Source organism: Triturus cristatus, chromosome 1_1 (assembly GCF_964204655.1).
Source record: "Triturus cristatus chromosome 1_1, aTriCri1.1, whole genome shotgun sequence".
NCBI lineage: Eukaryota > Metazoa > Chordata > Amphibia > Caudata > Salamandridae > Triturus > Triturus cristatus.
This window is the reverse complement of record NC_140579.1, coordinates 13,683,755-13,701,581: the sequence shown is the minus strand read 5'-3', so window position 1 is coordinate 13,701,581 and position 17,827 is coordinate 13,683,755. Positions and strand designations below refer to the sequence as shown.

At 47.3% G+C, this 17,827-nt stretch overlaps 1 protein-coding gene across 1 annotated transcript in view; it reads left to right on the top strand.

The window, feature by feature from the left end:
* Positions 1 to 16,031, top strand: part of LOC146869133 (E3 ubiquitin-protein ligase TRIM39-like) — a 122,653-nt gene extending 106,622 nt beyond the window's left edge. Inside the window, exon 9 of the mRNA XM_085630014.1 lies at positions 14,800 to 16,031. Coding sequence (XP_085486140.1) covers positions 14,800 to 15,311 — 512 coding nt within the window. The 3' untranslated portion in view covers positions 15,312 to 16,031. The remainder of the gene's footprint in view (positions 1 to 14,799) is intronic.
* Positions 16,032 to 17,827: the final 1,796 nt, after the last annotated feature.

The following is a 17,827-nucleotide window of genomic DNA, read 5'->3' as shown; positions in this document are numbered from 1 at the left end:
CCAATGAGTTTTGTCGCTCCTGTGTCACCTGCCAAGCCAGTGGCAAATCAGGTGGCACCACAAAGGCCCCCCTCATACCACTACCTGTGGTGGGGGTTCCCTTTGAAAGAGTGGGCATAGATATTGTAGGACCAATGGACCCACAAACAGCATCTGGGCACAGATTTATACTGGTGATAGTGGACCATGCCACCAGGTATCCAGAAGCTATTCCCCTGAGGACCACAACAGCTCCTGTTGTGGCAACGGCCCTACTTGGAGTATTCTCCAGAGTGGGCTTTCCAAAGGAGGTTGTCTCTGACAGAGGTGCCAACTTCATGTCAGGATATTTGACTGCAATGTGGAAGGAGTGTGGTGTAAACTACAAATTCACTACCCCCTATCACCCACAGTGCAATGGGCTTGTGGAGAGATTCAACAAGACCCTAGAGGGAATGATAAAAGGTTTACCAGACAAGCTTAGGCGAAGATGGGACATCCTTTTACCCTGCCTTCTGTTTGCTTAGAGAGAGGTCCCACAAAAGGGGGTTGGCTACAGCCCTTTTGAGCTTTTGTTTGGGCATCCTGTAAGAGGACCCCTAAGTTTGGTAAGGGAAGGATGGGAGAGACCTCTCAAACAACCCAAACTTGATATAGTGGATTATGTACTTGGTCTCCGCTCCAGGATGGCAGAGTATATGAAGAAGGCTTCTAAAAACCTTGAGGCAAGCCAAGAACTCCAAAAAGCTTGGCATGACCAAAAGGCTGTGCTGACTGTTTACCAGCCAGGGCAGAAAGTGTGGGTGTTGGAGCCAGTGGCCCCAGCAGCACTCCAAGACAAATGGTCTGGACCCCACACTATTGTTGAGCAAAAGGGAGAAGTCACCTACTTGGTGGACCTTGGGACTCCCAGAAGCCCCCACAGGGTGCTTCATGTCAACAGACTAAAGGCATATGTTGACAGGGCAGACATGGGCTTTCTCATGGCTACAGATGAGGGGCAGGAGGAAGAGAGTGACCCTCTCCCAGACCTGCTGACTCAGAACCCTGATGATGGCTCAGTTGATGGTGTGGTCTTTTCTGACAGCCTCACTGTCCATCAGCAACAGGACTGCAGACAAGTTCTGCAATCCTACAGACATATGTTCTCTCTGACCCCAAGTCAGACAAACTGGTGCACCCATGAGGTGGACACTGGTGACAGTCTGCCTGTGAAGAGTAAAATCTACAGGCATCCTGACCATGTCAGGGACTGTATCAAAGTTGAGGTACAAAAGATGTTGGAGCTGGGAGTCATTGAACCTTCAGAGAGCCCTTGGGCTAGTCCTGTAGTTCTGGTGCCAAAACCTCACACCCAAGATGGTAAGAGAGAGATGAGGTTTTGCGTGGACTACAGAGGGGTCAATGCTGTCACTAGAACAGATGCCCACCCAATACCTAGGGCAGATGAGCTCATTGATAGACTGGCAGCTGCTAAGTTTTTGAGCACATTTGACCTGACAGCAGGCTACTGGCAAATCAGACTAGCTGAGAATGCAAAGGCCAAAACTGCTTTCTCGACCCCAGGAGGACATTATCAATTTGTGGTAATGCCCTTTGGTTTGAAGAATGCACCTGCCACTTTCCAAAGGTTGGTGAATCAAGTCCTTGCAGGCCTGGATGACTACTGTGCAGCTTATCTGGATGATATTGCTGTCTTTAGCTCCACCTGGGAGGATCACCTGGTCCACCTGAGGAATGTTTTAGAGGCCCTGCAAAAGGCAGGCCTCACTATCAAGGCCACTAAGTGCCAGATAGGGCAGAGTAAGGTTGTATACCTGGCCACCTGGTTGGTGGGGGTCAGGTTCAACCACTGGAGAGCAAGATCCAGACCATCAAAGACTGGACTCCTCCGATTACCCAGACACAGGTCAGAGCTTTCTTTGGCCTGACTGGGTACTACAGAAAGTTTGTTAAGAATTATGGGTCCATTGTGACACCACTTAATGACATGACCTCTAAGAAAATGCCAAAGAAAGTTCAGTGGACAGTGAGCTGTCAAAAAGCATTTGATGACCTGAAGCAGGCCATGTGCAGTGCACCTATTCTGTCCTGTCCTGACTACTCCAAAGAGTTTATTGTCCAGACAGATGCTTCTGAGTTGGGTGTGGGAGCTGTTCTTTCACAACTGAATGTAGATGGTCAAGACCAGCCCATTGCTTTTATAAGTAGAAGGCTGACCCCTAGAGAGAAACCTTGGTCAGCTATTGAGAGGGAGGCCTTTGCTGTAGTTTGGGCCCTGAAGAAGCTGAGGCCATACCTGTTTGGCCCTCACTTCAAGATTGAGACAGACCATAAGCCCCTCTTGTGGCTAAATTAGATGAAGGGTGAAAATCCCAAACGTCTTAGGTGGTCCATTTCCCTACAGGGGATGGACTTCACAGTGGAACATAGACCTGGGACTGACCATGCCAATGCAGATGGACTCTCCAGATATTTCCACTTAGTACATGAAGACTCAACTGGTCAAGGTTAGTTTAATGTGGCTGTGGGCCTGCTAATCAGACCCACAGCCCTGCTGTTCTCTCTCTAAATTAATACTATGCACTTTAGGTGCATAACCCAATTGGATAGGATCACCTTATTGGCCCCTGTACAGTGTACCTTAGGTACCCAGGGCATAGGTGTACCCTAGGCCTACCAGGGGCTGCAGCATGTATTATGCCACCCCTGGCCTGGCCTTCCATTCTGACACAACTGGCTGATCACTCAGCTGGGGCAAGGTCGTGTAATCACCCCTTGCTTAGGTGTAGTATTCCTATACCTACCTTATATATAGACACATGTGTACCTATCAGCCACTTCTATGGCAGGCCTTGACAATCCTGGAGGCAGAGTGCTTGGTAACATGTGAGATGGTGCTCTAGCATGAGCTGAGCCTGTCTGCAGCTTTCGGAACCATGTCCTTATAGCTGTTCTATGATATCGCCTACCATATACTCTTAAAGTACCTTATATTCTCAAAAGGTTATGGTAACTATGGTTTGGCTGTATCAAAACATGTCGTGTAAGGTGTCTAACACTTTGGAATAATACCCCCATACCATATCTGGCGATGAGGATATTATTCCTCCCTTCTAGAGGGAGAAGACATGTTAAAATCCTACTACCCGGTTACAGTTAACCAGAGCCCCAGCATCACAAAATGGATGCTGCTGCCACAGACACAAGTCTGACCTCCTGCTGCTGGGAGTCCTTCCAGCGAGGGAGGCTTGGACAATAGGTTTCCTGCCTTGGGAGGTGCTAGCACCACCCCAGACAGGAGTTAGTGTATTGGGGCAGGGAGGGATGAATGAAACTAGACATTGCCTGGGGCACACAAGGTGTCCCTTGCATAGTCCAGTTCAAACCGGCGCTGGGGCACTCCAGCCCCAGCTCTGGCGCAAAACTGGACAAAGGAGAGTGGGTGTAGCCACTCCCCTTCCTGGTCCCACCAATAGGAGGGACCTTGCAGGTAGCCCAGCCCACTAGCCCAGTATATCAGTAGGTAGCTGAGCCCTGCTAAAATAGATTAACCTGAATCTGCAACTTGAACAGAAACTCTGGACCTTCGACATTCGACCTCAGGAAGAAGACTGAAGAAATCTCCCTTGTGGCCAAGGAGTGACCACCCTGGGCAACCAGGCACCATCCAGCGACCGCTGCTTGCTTTGCGACTGATCCTACGAGGGACGACTGCAGAGACTGACCAGCGCCGAGACTTCCAGACACCTCTGACCCAGATCCACACCTCCAGCGAAGCTGAGACCCGTGGAGGCGACGAGGGACGTGGGACCGGCGACTTGGGAAAAGTGGCTAGTAACTGACTAGTGCGACTCTGAGGCTTCCTCGAGGATGTGCTTGGGGAATTGAGAAGCCCCCATCCCGAGCACCATCTGCAAAGAAGATCAGCTCCCCACACTTCACGTGTTCTGCGTGGGGCCCTTCTGCACCTGTGTTGCTCGACGTGTTGTCTGGTTGCTGGCCCGCTGGCTAGTAGCCTCTGCGACGACGAACCTTTACTTTCATCTTGCTGGTCCGGCTCCTCCAGACTGGCACCCGCTCCTCTGTGACAGAGAAGCACCCCAGACCTTCCTGGTCTGCACCAGAAGCAAGTCCTTCATCCTGCGTGGGTTCCGCTTGCCAAGGCTTGTTGGGTCCTGACTCGACATCGACGCCGCCGACAGCAAGAGCCTTCGCGGGACAGCTCACCTCCTGGTCCTGGTCATCCTCGACGCCTGCTGGTCCCCGTGACTGCTGCGACAAGCTTCACCTTCACGCCTGCATCTTCACGACATCGCCTGGTTGCTTCCTGGTTCCTTCCTGGCTCCTGGCTGGTGACCTAGACTCTGTCCCTTCTGCTTGCAGGTATCCTTTCTTCTTGATCCCGGCCTTGGGATCCACCGGACACTCTTCACTGACCGCCTGTCAGCATCTTTCTTCAGGCATCCATAGAAGTCCACGACGAAACCCGACGCAAGTTCACACATATGCACCCGCAGCCCGTGGGCTAGGTAACTTGAGTACTTCGGTGCTCACAAGGGTATTGACTATCCTAGGGTCTAGTTTCCGAGTCTCGACTTTCTAGCTATACCAGAAGTGTCCTAAAACTGTTATTTTCTAACTGCTAGTAATTCTATTGACTTTTACGCATTACGCGTGAGTGTTTCCACTCTGCACCTAAATCCCGTGGGCCTCCTACTTCCTAACCTTTGGTAGTATAGTGTAGCCCCAGCGATTCCCTAGGCCTAGGCCTATCCTGTGTTCGTGACAGTGGTTCTTATACCACTTACTTAGTATATGGTTTGCGTGGCCCCTAGGGCCTAACTGTATTACTTACCTGTGTGATTTAATGTATGCATAATTAAGACTGTGTTGTACTTACCTCGAATCTCATAAAGAGTGCTGAGGGTTTGACTAGAATAAATACATTCTATTTTTATATATATCTGTTGTGGTGTCCTTTCATTTGGTATTCAAGGGATTGCATATGGTATAACAGCTGGCTTCACATGCCATACAGAGTTTAGCCTAAGACTGCTCTTGTCCATGCTACCACTAGGATAGCTGGTCTATAAGGTTGACTTTACAACCAATCACCATAAGGGTTATTTGGACTGATACAAGGTGTACACTAGAACTAGTGACATCATATATCAGGCCAACTTCTCACAGCCACTGTTCAGCGCCTGAGTTCAGTCCTGTGCTTCCGAAAAGCAGCAAAACATTTTTGCCTGTTAATGAAAGGATCTGGCAACGATGCATTTGAGGAGTTTATCTTAACAAATGCCGTTTATCAGTCACTTTTCGGATCTTTAAAACCAATTTCTAGGATACAATCATTAAAGTTTAATTTTGTACAGCAGTAAACACCGCATTTCCGCCATTTATAAGGTATGAAAATAGCAGTTGTTACAATTGCATAGTTTAGGGCACTCACATCGAAAAGATGAGAGGATGAGTCTGCTTTACCCAGTTTTAAATTCCAAAACATCACACTAGCCAGCAACAAGCGTTCAGCACACCCAGCCACCTTCCCGGCCTATTTATGAGGAAATTTGTCAAAAACAGAACCTATATCAATAATTCTTGGCAAAGTTATTCTAATACTTGTAGCAAATAGGCCCATTCATACATTTGTACCCTGTGGTTTAAAAGAAAATACTAAGTGTGAGTGACCACCTGAAAAAAGTGACGCTTCGTAGACTTTTGTTCTTTTTTTAGTTTTCTATAGCGCCAACTCCACCCGGCGGGGTCAGAGCGCTTTACATGAGCACCAGTTACGTTATAGACTTACACATTCATTTTTTTTTGTTAAGTGATTTGCCCAGAAATGTAAACTTACATGTAAAAAACTGATGAAGCTGACTGCTAAGGTTGCAGGGCTGGGCCGCGCTGACTAGGCCTGGTAACACTTTTAAAACTCTTCCTCTGGCCAGAGTTATGAGAGGCTGCAGGCACCAAATAAACTCCGGCAGCTCTTCAGCCCGGACTCGCGTGGCACTACCACACCAGGCAGCAGGCACCAAGCTGAGACTGCCCAGCAGCCTCTGTGGCGGCACTCACTGGAGTGACAAACACAGAGCTGCCAAGGTTTCAGATTGTTATGTGTGACATTTCCATCATTGCAGTGTAATTATGAGTGACATTTCAACGACTGTGAGTGACCCTTTCTCGCAAGCAAATTCAAGCCATGGAGACGAAGAAACATAGAACTATCAGAAATTATACCATTTGAGCGACAAGAAACTCTAAGAAATCTTAAAACTCCTGTAAAGCACCAGAAATCAGGAGAGTGTGGCGCGCAGTACAGCCTGCCGGGATGTTGAATTAGACTTGACTGTAGCACTGCTTCTTCAACCCTAACAATAATGGTTCCCGTGTATTCCCTCATTCTGATGTAACACCTAGAGCACAAGAGAGCATGCTAGACCATACAAGGTTAGCCCTAGTTCTTGATCCACCACCGCTGATGAGTGATGGTACCCGGGCTAGTTGCCCGGAAACGACACTGATTGCCAGATATTGCCTACATTGGATGTTCCTTCCTTCATTTTGGCTTCCACTTCTGAAGTGAACGGGCAAATGTTGAGAGTCACGACATGGAATGTGGCGGGTGTAAGGGGGAAGCTTGACCACCCCTACTGGTAGGAGCTCATCGCACAGACTGAGATTTGCCTACTCCAAGAAACCTGGAGCTTGACCCCTACGTTTATTCCAGGCTTTATGACCTTCCATAGACCCGCAATACCATCCAAACATGGCCGGCCTTCAGGAGGGCTGCTCATCTTTGTTAGCCTGGCATTAAATTGTGATGCAAAAGAGTTGGTCACGAATAGTCCAGATGTCCTTGGGATCAGGATAAACAATGGCAAGGGTAGGACGGCAGACAGTTATAATGTTTATGCCAGGAGTACCAGAGGCGGTAGTCGCCAACCCTCCAGGTCTTGCACAATTTATTGGAAGCCAGGATTGTAAGTCACCCACTAATAGTTGGCGGGGACTTCAATGTAACTTTCGTACCACTCGACTGGGTAGAGGCCAATGATGTGAATGAGGAGGATACATTTTGGAGGGTACCCCCGCTGGAACTCACTCCGATTAAAAAATGCTCGCAAGCTGCACTTTAGTTAAATGCGATATCCTTAGAATACAGGGTTAAGGGCCACAAATGGCAGAACAGCTTCAGGCAGAGGAGGGGGAATGACCTTTATTGGACCAAATGGGTCAAGCAGGATCGACTATTTATTAGTGGATCTGACATTTTGGCCATTGGTACAGGACATGGCCATAATTCCTTCGTGTGACAGTGATCACAATCCCCTTATTCTGTCTATTCACAACCCCTGGGGTGGTGTTGGGAGAGAGTCCCCGACACCAGTAAGTACAAAGATTTTAGTCCCCACAAGTGACAAGCGATGACTGAAATGGCCTGTGGTATTGGTGGACGAACCAAAGATTAAATTGATTAAGGATGCTCTAACTGACCATTTAGTGACTAACATCAGTGACCACTGACGTGCATAAACAGAGCAGTTGTAGTACCCTTCATAGGGAATTTTTTGATCGTCTGGCCTGTTTTTCCATGCATAAACAAAAGGATCCACCCGCAGGTACAGTAAATCAAGAGTCTCCCGTTTATACAATGTGTATCCCACGGTCGTGGAGAATACACATCAGTTGTTAAAATACCCCTCACACACCAAAAGGGCCCTTGGTGTCATGCTTCATCATAGGGGTCTTCCCGCCCCTCTACGGGACGGGGCGTGCTACAACCTACGTATACGTGGGAGCACTGTTCTTAATGAGACTACTATGTGTAGTGCAAGGGTGTGCAAGGAAGGGTCAGGAGTGAATGGAGAGTGATTTAAAAAATACCTGGCTCTCTGGACGGGGAAAAATTTATTCTGCCGTCTAAGCTGGTATTAGTAAAAAGGTGGGGGGAGGAGGGTGTATGCCTCAATGAGCTTGGCCTCCTGGTGTCGACATGTTTCGAAGCTTCCCCATGCTTCTTCGTCAGGACCTTAAGGATCCCTTCCAACGACGCACTGTGATGTGTTAAAAAATAATGGGTGAAAAAATCAGAGCGGAGGTAAATAGCCTCCAAAAGTTGGTAATGCCCCAATGGGTCTTACATACTCCTATTAACCTAAAAGGAAAAAATGGTATAAAAGAGAGATACACAAGACATTTAATCACGTAGATAGAAGTTCATTCCGTCGTGTTAGAACAGTGATCTGAAAAAGGAGGTGAACGATGATCGTCTTTTAACGCTATCCATAACGTTATCACGTGATCTGTGATGAAAATACTGTGTGACACACTACATAAAAAACACAACATAACAAAACAAAACAGAAAACACACACTCTACTCAGAAAGGAAACGAAGTTCCTGTAAGGCAAATATAACAGTGGTTGTTTACATGCCCAACAAAGCAATAGTAAAACATACTTGCTGCAAAAAGAACAATATCCTCATGAGCTCAAATACCGAGTGGTAGGAGTGCCAAAATAGGCTACCTGAGTAAAGGGAGAGAGGAGACTGTAATCCAATCGTCAATACTACGAACTACCAGGATACATCCTCATCCTGCCGGCTATGCCGTACTTACGCCTCCAAGGATCAATGTCCTGCCCAAATAACCACCCCGGTCGGCTCCGTCGATGGAGTCAGACTGGAGAACTCGTAGTTTAAGTACCCGCACCAATCAGGGATTACGCGCCAGTGAGCCACGTATAATAGGCCAATGGAAGGAAGCCTGCTGGCAATGTTATCGGAGACCCGCAGGCACTGCTTAACGGGACCCGGAACCGGAAGGTAGAGCGGCCGGGTCACCGTGGTTAGATGGCGAAGGACCCCCAGAGAGAGAGAGAGGTGTCTATGTTAGATGCCTGTATAAAACTATGACGAAGTGAAATTACAAAATGGAAAACTGGTAGGAGATATGTCCCAACCTGCGTGATAGACAGGTTTACTCAAGGGTAGGCACAGTCACCTGGATTGAGAAGAGGGGGTTTTTTGTTAGAATAACAGACAAACTGGGAAAGGGCTCCTCAACCTAATACAAATACACCGGCAGGGCAGTGTCTCTAGGTACATGGAGACACCCAGCCGGTACACGGCTAAACCAATCAATAGTACATACACATCAGATAGGCAATGCCTACACGAATAAGAAAGCCACTAAAGGGGGGTCCTCTGCTGTGGTCTAAGTGGGGTATTCATAGGTGCATGAAGGAAAATTAACCACACAATTGTACCGGAGTGCTGCTACACTGGTTCAGGACAGGCCCTGGGGGCATATAAAATGTAGAAGGAATCGTCTCGCCAGGTTGGATGCCTATGGCGGAAAGACTGATAGCTGAACAGTATTCAGTCAGGTATTATGTTAATCAGACACGGAACTGATTCCATGGTATATCCTCATTTAATCCATGAATATGAGTTTTAAGACGGAACACCCATCGTTGTTCTTTCTCGAGGAGGCCATGTTCGTTACCCAATTGTTCTATCACTGTCCACTGTAAATCGTCTATGCCATGTCTATTGGAGATATAGTGATTAGACATTTTGGTAGTGCTCCTACCGCATCTGACATTGCTGCGATGTTCGCCAATACGTACCTTGATTGGTCTAGATGTCATCCCCACATACTCAAGGCCGCAAGGACAGGTGATTAAATAGACAACATTTTTGCTATTACAGTTCGTGAAACTCCTCTGGTCCCACTCATCGCCATTCCGGAATGTAATGTGTGTACTTTTTTTCGTCAGAGGACAGGTGCTACAGTTACCACAGGGGTGATGCCCTTGTACTGGGGGTAGTAGACCAACAGGCCTTGGTCGAGACGTGTTCTTTGGTCTTGTATGAACAAGCATGTCTCTCAGGTTGCGACCCCTCTTGTGAGCGAACATAGGTTTTGTTATGTTCAAGCCACAGCAATTGAGAAGACGCCAGTGTTTATTCACTATCTTAGTGATCTGGTTAGAATGTGTATTGTAAGTTGTTACACAAATTGGTCTCTCATCGATCTGGTTTGCCACTTTATCTTCCAAAAGGGCCTCTCTGTTATTATTCCTTGCTCTCTTCAAGGCCTTGTCAACGACTTTCTCAGGGTAATTCCGTTTTATCAGTTTACTACGTAGTTCAGATGCTTGTTGTTTGAAATCACTTAATTCAGTACAGTTTCTTCGGAGACGGAGGAACTGACCGTGCGGTAAGTTTTCCCTCAGGTGACGGGGGTGGAAACTGTCAAACAAAAGTAAACAATTCTTTGCTGTTGCCTTAAAGTGTGTGGTGGTTTTGAGTTTGCCCTGCTCAGGGTAGATATTAAGGTCCAAGAATACCAGGTTTTTCGCTGACACACTATGTGTAAATTTCAGAAATGCGTTCTGTTGATTGAGCCATAGCATGAATGCCTCAGTTGATTCGACGTCACCTTCCCATACGACCAAGACATCGTCAATATACCTTTTCCATACTTTGATGTGGGCGAGGTATGGGTTCATCGTATGCAGGATCCTGCTAGTTTCCAGATGGTGTACATACAAACCTGCTAGACTTGGAGCGAAGGTACTCCCCATGCTGGTACCGTGACGTTGTTCGTATATATCTTCAGCATACATGAAGAAATTACGGGTGAGTGCCAGTGAAACACATTCCATCACTAGATTACGAGGTGTCTGGTACTCCCAGGGAGTAGAGAACAATACCTCCTCAATGATTAACAGTGTTTCGTCGTGTGGGAGGCTGGTATAAAGGCTCTCCACATCTAGTCCCATGAGCAGGTTTTTAGTGGGGTCAAAGTCAATATCCTGCAGAATTTGCAGGACGTTATTGGTATCACGCAAGTAAGTGCTAGTACTTTGAACCAATGGTCGAAGGAACGCATCCGCGAACCTCGACAGAGGTTCCAAAATAGAGTTCACACCAGAGACGATGGGTCTGCCTGGGGGTGAAACCAAGTTCTTATGGATTTTTGGTATGGTGTAAAAGTAGGGGATCCTGGGATTGGTATTGACCAGAAATTCAGCCTCCTTCTTGGAGATCCAGTCGTTTGCTAAGGCTTCCTCTACCATTGTGACAATCCTGACCCTGATTGACTCAGTAGGATCTACCTGTAGGATTCCATAGTTTCTGCGATGTTTTTCCATGCGCCGATTAATAAATACAGGTTATCTCAGGGAAGACCCTTGGGAAGACACTCATGGTTTAACAAAGAGTGCAGGACCCTGAGAGGGAGACTGACTGATGCTATTAAGAACAAAGAGCCAGCCAGTATCCGTAAAGTTAGGAAGGATTATAAACAGGCGCAGGATAAAGCAAAAAGAGAATGGGATGAGAGGAGATGGCAGGAGCTAGGAGAGGCCATTGGGCATCCTGATGGTCGGATGTTTTGGTCCTTGGTGTCCAAAAGTAATTTCGAATGTACACCTACCTTGGTAAATAATATTCCGGCTGCTGAATGGCACAAGCATTTTAGTGAGTTATATTCCAGTGGTCCTTCTATTGATAGTTCCCAGATGCCCAACGACATAGGTCTTCCTGCATGCACACTCACGTTCACCAGGGAGGAAATATCACACTCTTTTGACACCATTATTCCAGCAAAAGCCCCCGATCCCGATGGCAACTCAGGAGACCTTTTTTCGTGCTGATAAAGAACACTGGGTAACCTATTTTGTGAGACTGGCCAATGACATCACTAGCGGGGGGAGCATTCCAGACACCTGGAAGGGGGCAGAAGTAATACCCATTTTTAAGAAGGGGGACAGACCGAAGCCTGCCAACTACCGTCCAAGTTGCTTGATAGACTGTGCCCAGAAGGTCTTCTGCCATTCGCTCCTTAACAAAATCCAGACCTGGATGGTGGCGAATAACATCCTTTCTCCTCTCCAGGCGGGCTTTCGGCAGAAGACCGGCACTATTGACCAGGCGTTTTGCCTGGTTCTGCTTGATTGGAAGGTAGTTGTATTGGGCAAAGGCAGTTTATATCTTGTCTTTATCAACCTCAAAACAGCTTTCGACCTAGTCCCCAGGGATTTACTCTGGCAGGTCCTTCGGGACATGGGCATGCCCTTGGAACTTCTAGAACCACTTATCAGGTTACATCAGGATAATTTTGCCTGTGTAAGGTGGGGAAACCAGGGCCAAAGTACCGAGCCATTTAAGATCAGGCGGGGGGTACGCCAAGAGTGTGTTCTGGCCCCCACCCTGTTTTCCCTCTCTGTAAACCAGGTGGCCGACCTTTTGTGTTCTATCCCGGCCGATGCTCCCTCGTTGGCAAACCATAAAATAGCTACCTTGTTGTTTGCAGACGATACCCTCCTGGTGTCTAAAACTCCCATGGGCCTACAAAAACTTTTAAATTGCTTTAAGACTTTTTGTGATGAGAGGGTTTGGTCATCAACACCACTAAAACAAAGCTGATGATGCTAAATCCCCACAAATCCTTCAAAGGTAACTTGATAATGTTCCGCTCGAACGAGTGAGTTCTTTTGATTATCTGGGAATCAAGTTGTCCGAGAGAATGTCATGGAAGAAACATCTAGAGAGGGCGTCCTTGAAATTCTCCCAGTTAACTGGGGCCTTGCGACGGGAGCACGGCCTTTCCTACACCAGGCCTGTAGCCCCCGTACTTAAGTTGATTTGCTGCAAGGCAGTGAGCAGTGTGCTTTGTGGGGCAGAACTCTGGGGTTCCACAAATGCTGACATCCTCTCAACAATAGAAAATAAGTTCCTCAGGAGTCTGGTATCACTTCCACAGAGCACTCCCCTCCTTCCCCTGAAGCTTGACATGGGTATTAAGTCTATCAATGCTCAGGCGAGCTTACACCCATTGCTCTTCTGGCATCGATTGGTCACAACCCCCGAACTGATGTCCTAAGTTGCTGCTTATACAGAAGTTTCAGCCTTGGACATAAATCTTAAATTTGGGTGGTTTAAATATATAAATACCATCCGGGCAGACATAGGTGTACCTGAGGAGCAAGAGGGTCTTCCGCCCACATACTCTAGGGACACATTAAAATCACAGTTTTGGGCGTGGGTAGAACAGACGAGTTTCTTGATAATACGCCATGGCTGTTTAACGGATCTGTTCATTGACATCAAATCAGGAAGCCGGCTAGAAAGTTACCTTGATTTTATAAAAGTGCCGGCAGACAGAAAATTGTACACTCAGTTCAGATACGGCTGCCTACCCATTAATGCTTTTACTAATACTTGGGTGACAAATACATCCCAGCACAAGGGCTGCGCCTCATGTCCACGCCCAAACGAAACGATAGGCCATGTCTTCTTTGCCTGTGCTGCATATGCCAGACCTAGAAGGAACTGGCTAATTCCGGTTTGTAAACAGCTTGGGATACATAGCCATAAAGATGCTCTACGCATTGTAAAGTCTGATGCGAGACCACTTTATGCATGCGCTACAGCAACATTTCTGGGTCAATTTTGGGCGATAAGGAGGGCTCTATCTACTCGCCCATTTGGTGTAAATAAAACTTACTGAGATCGCAATGATCAGACCAACCGGGCGTGTACCCTGAACTAGCACCTTGGATTGTAAATAATTGTTTTTTAAACTATTATCATAAGTAGGGTCAATCTTTATCACTGTATTGCTAATCTGGGGCATTGGTTTTAAAAGTGGAAGCTGTTGTGTAATTAAGTTGTATATCTGTAAAATTGACATATAAACAAAAGTCAAACAGACACTAGCGCTTTAGCTCTGTTTTAATAGGAGAAAGCACTTAAATACTGAAATTTACCGAGCTTTGCGCCTTTAATGTATTTGTATTTTTGTGTCAATTTTTTGGTGGATGCAAGTTCGTTATTAAAAACTCCAAGAGTCTGTATAGTACCTTTTATCTGGTCTACTGTTTTATGGTACTGTAAAACCGAAATAAAGACTTTTGATGACTGATTACCGAGCCCTGCGGAGCGGTGTCTGCCTCGGTCGGTGCGCCGCTACCTGCTGCACCAGATCACACCAGCAGGCTGCGCTGTCACAGAGCTGCTACCAATAATCTTAACTAGGTGGCGCCAGCGCGTTGAAAGTTGGACCGGCACCTATTTGGTCACCGAGCGCTAGTGCTTTAGTTATGGTCGGCTCTGACGCCCCAGAGCTCTCTCAGTCCTAAGAGGAGGTATCTCAGGCCATTTCTCCATGAATCACTTTGCAGCCCGAGTCTGCGTCCCACCCTCCAAACGGGCATCAGGTTGACCACTTCTTAGAAAAGGTAGCTGTGTCTGATAACTCTTCTGCACCCCATGTGCTCTTTGCCCAGACTGTCCAGACAAGTTGCAGCGCCAGTGCGCTGCGCGGCACAAGCCGGGACCGTTGTAAAAGTATTCACAAAGCCACTACTGTAAACTTTGATACGATGCGTACAAATGCTGGCACGGAGATATATGTATTCGCCTGATGGAGCGAGACCGGTGTGACGGGGTGCGCATTATCAAATAAATAATGTAGAGCTCATGTATTGGATTCAGGGGCAGATGATGTTCCTCTCTTTGGGTTTTAGGTATGATGTGGAGCTTGGCTTTCTAGAATACCCGAAGCAGTTGCTGTGTCTGTTCGTGAACAGAGAGAATGCTTTTACTGTGTTACAGCGTCTAGTGTCACTATAAGACAATTACGGAGGTTAAGCCCTCCCCAAGCAGAGCAACCGTTGTCGAGCGCCGCGTGCTCCTTCCAGGTGTGGTGTACATTAATCATATGTAAAACAGAAGCAGTAATTACAGCCTTTCTTTGTGTCTTTAAATCTCTAATTGTGAATCTCTTCTCTGCAGTGATGGTGACTCTGGATCCTGACACAGGTGATCCTCGGCTCCTCCTGTCTGAGGGGGGGCGACGTGTGAGACAGACAGACACTGCACACACCCTGCCGGACACCCCCAAGAGATTCACCATCTACCCCTGTGTGCTGGGGAGCGAGGGGTTCACCTCTGGCAGACATTACTGGGAGGTGCAGCTGCTGCAGGAGGGGGAGCTGTGGCGTGTGGGGGCTGCAGCAGAGTCTGTGGACAGGAAGGGACACTTCACATGGTCCCCTGAGGGGGGAGTCTGGGCTGTGCAGGGGTGTCAGGATCACTACTGGGCTCTCACCTCCCCTTGGACCCTTCTGTCCCCTCGTGAGAAGCCCCTGAAGCTGGGGGTGTATCTGGACTACGAGGGGGGGCGGCTGTCCCTGTACAATGCGGACTCCATGGAGCTTCTCTACTCCTTCCCGCGGGCGCCCTTCACGCAGAGGCTCTTCCCGCTCTTCTATCTCTGGGGAGGAGCGGATCTGAGGCTGGTGTGAGCCCCCCCTCCTGCCCCCCCCCAGCTGTCATCCACGGTTTAAACCCCAACATTCCAAAGAATCTTCAAACACCAACATTCCAAAGAATCTTCAAACACCAACATTCCAAAGAATCTTCAAACACCAACATTCCAAAGAATCTACAAACACCAACATTCCAAAGGACCTTCTTCACAAGGACCCTCTCACCTGTTGCCATGACAACCAGAAGCCTCACGTGAAACTATGTATCTCTTTTCCTTGTACATTTTTAAAACAAGGGCAGACAATGTTTGCCATGTGAATCATGCACCAAATCGCATGTAACATATGATAAAGTCTCTGCAGAATTAAACAAGCATTGGCATAGCCAACAGGTCTCGCCTTTAGGAGCTTGTAAGTGTTTAGGTATGTTGTAGAGCAGTGTGGCTGCTGTGCTCCATACTGCAAGCTTGGTGTCTAGTGCAGTGACCTGGGGCAGTGGCATGGTGTGGTGTGTTGTTATAAGGTGGGTGTTGGTGGGATGCATGTGGGTAGTGTACTGGGGTGCATGTGGGTGGCATATGCATCTTTACAACAAAAATCCCCAATTGTAATTAGATTAATAATGCATGTCTGCAAACTATTGAAAGGGCAATAAGGGTAAATGTAATATGCATGGCCCCATGGACCAATCTAACATGTTTATAATAGTAAAATATCGATTGAAAACAACAAAAGGTTAATAAATTATACGATGTACTGGTGGAACGTGTAACAGAGGTAGAGGAGCGCACCGGCAAGTTTGAAGATGATGTCGGGAGATGGCAGCAATTCAAGACGGAGCAGGAAAAAATGGCTGCGGATATGTGCTGGAAGATGGAGGATTTTGAAAATAGGCAGAGGAGGAACAATGTTAGACTGCTGGGTGTGGCGGAAGGGTCAGAAGGGCAGGATGTTAGACAATTTGTTGCTAATCTTTTAAGAGGGGCCTTTCCAGAGTCTCAGTGGCAGTGGGAAAAAGAAGTACAGAGGGCGCACAGGTTCCCATTCACTATGAAGAAAGCTCAGGCCTCAGGAGGAGCTGGGAGGGATGGACAGCAGAATCACCCGAGGGCAATACTAGTGTACTTAGGGAACTTCTTACTCAGGGAGGAGATCTTGGGTAAGGCAAGACCAGATAGCAGAAGGATTTTCGAAGGTAACGCTTTTTTTGCTAGACCCGACTTCTGTCACTTTACTATAGAGAGGAGATGGAAGCTAAGGCAGTTGATCGCTCCCTTCCAAGCCTTAGGCTTGGAAGCATATCTACTATATCCAGCCAGGCTTAAGGTGATAGTGAGTGGGAAAACGTGGATGTTTACTTCTGAGATCAAGGCTGAGCTATTCTTGGCGGAAATGAGGAAGCATAAGGGGGGTTAGAGCACTTGTATGCATCCAAGTGTCACCTGTATATAGATATCAGGGCCAGGGGGAAGGGCAGCACAGTAATGCACAGTAATGCACAGGAATGTTAAGGTACCTTGCGGGAGAGGGATGCGACCCGCGCAACCATGGCGGGCACACATAGGTCTCTGGCCTATTTGCCTGTTAAGGGGAGGGAGGGGAGGGAGGTGGGGAGGGTTGTGCAGGGTGGGAGAGGGCAGGGGTGGTTTCAGGTGGGGGGGGACAGGAATAATTATTGTTTGGTATACTTTAAGATTTGGCACATTGTTATGCATGTAGGAAATTTAAGTTGTACACAAACTGGTTTGAGGATGGTAAATAATGCTTATCTTTGGCATCTGTGGCATCTACAAATATTAGCAGTATGGCGTGCAGGATAGCATCAATCAATATATGTGGTCTTAACAAGGGGAACAAGAGGATGAGAGTGGCAGCATATTTAAAAGTTTTGCAATTGGATCTGATATGTCTTCAGGAGACCCATATAGAATTAGGTAGGGCATACCTTTTGGAGCAACTAGGGTTCAAGGTGTTGGCAAGTACTAAACAGGGGACTAGGACGAGAGGGGTGGCAGTTTTGGGTAGACAAAGGGATGTGGTTGTAGGGAAAAAGAAGGAAGATCAATGGGGTAGATGGGTTATTTTGGAAGTATGCTTTAGGGGGCAGAAAATAACTCTCGTTACAATTTATGGTTCCACGGAGGATGACCCAGATGTATTTCAGTTCTTAGATATGGAGTTGGCCCAGTGGCCTGAGCCCATAGTATGCTGTGGTGATTTTAACCTTCATGATTTAGATAGCTCATTTACACGCCAAGATGCGATATACCGTGGCAGAAAGAGGAAAGTATTTAGGGCACTAGCTGATATGGTTATACATAATGCTTTGGTGGACCCATGGGTAAAGCTACATCCCTATCTAGATGGAAGTACCTTCTTTTCCGCCCCGCATAAATTAATGGTTAGGCTTGATTACTTTTTGATTTCTAATTGTTTACTCTCGGGGGCACAAGTGGAGAAGTTGCCTAGGGTGATATCAGACCACAGCCCGGTGATTCTTACTCTTAAGATTGGACAGACACCAAGGACACCCTCAGTGTGGACCTTTGAGA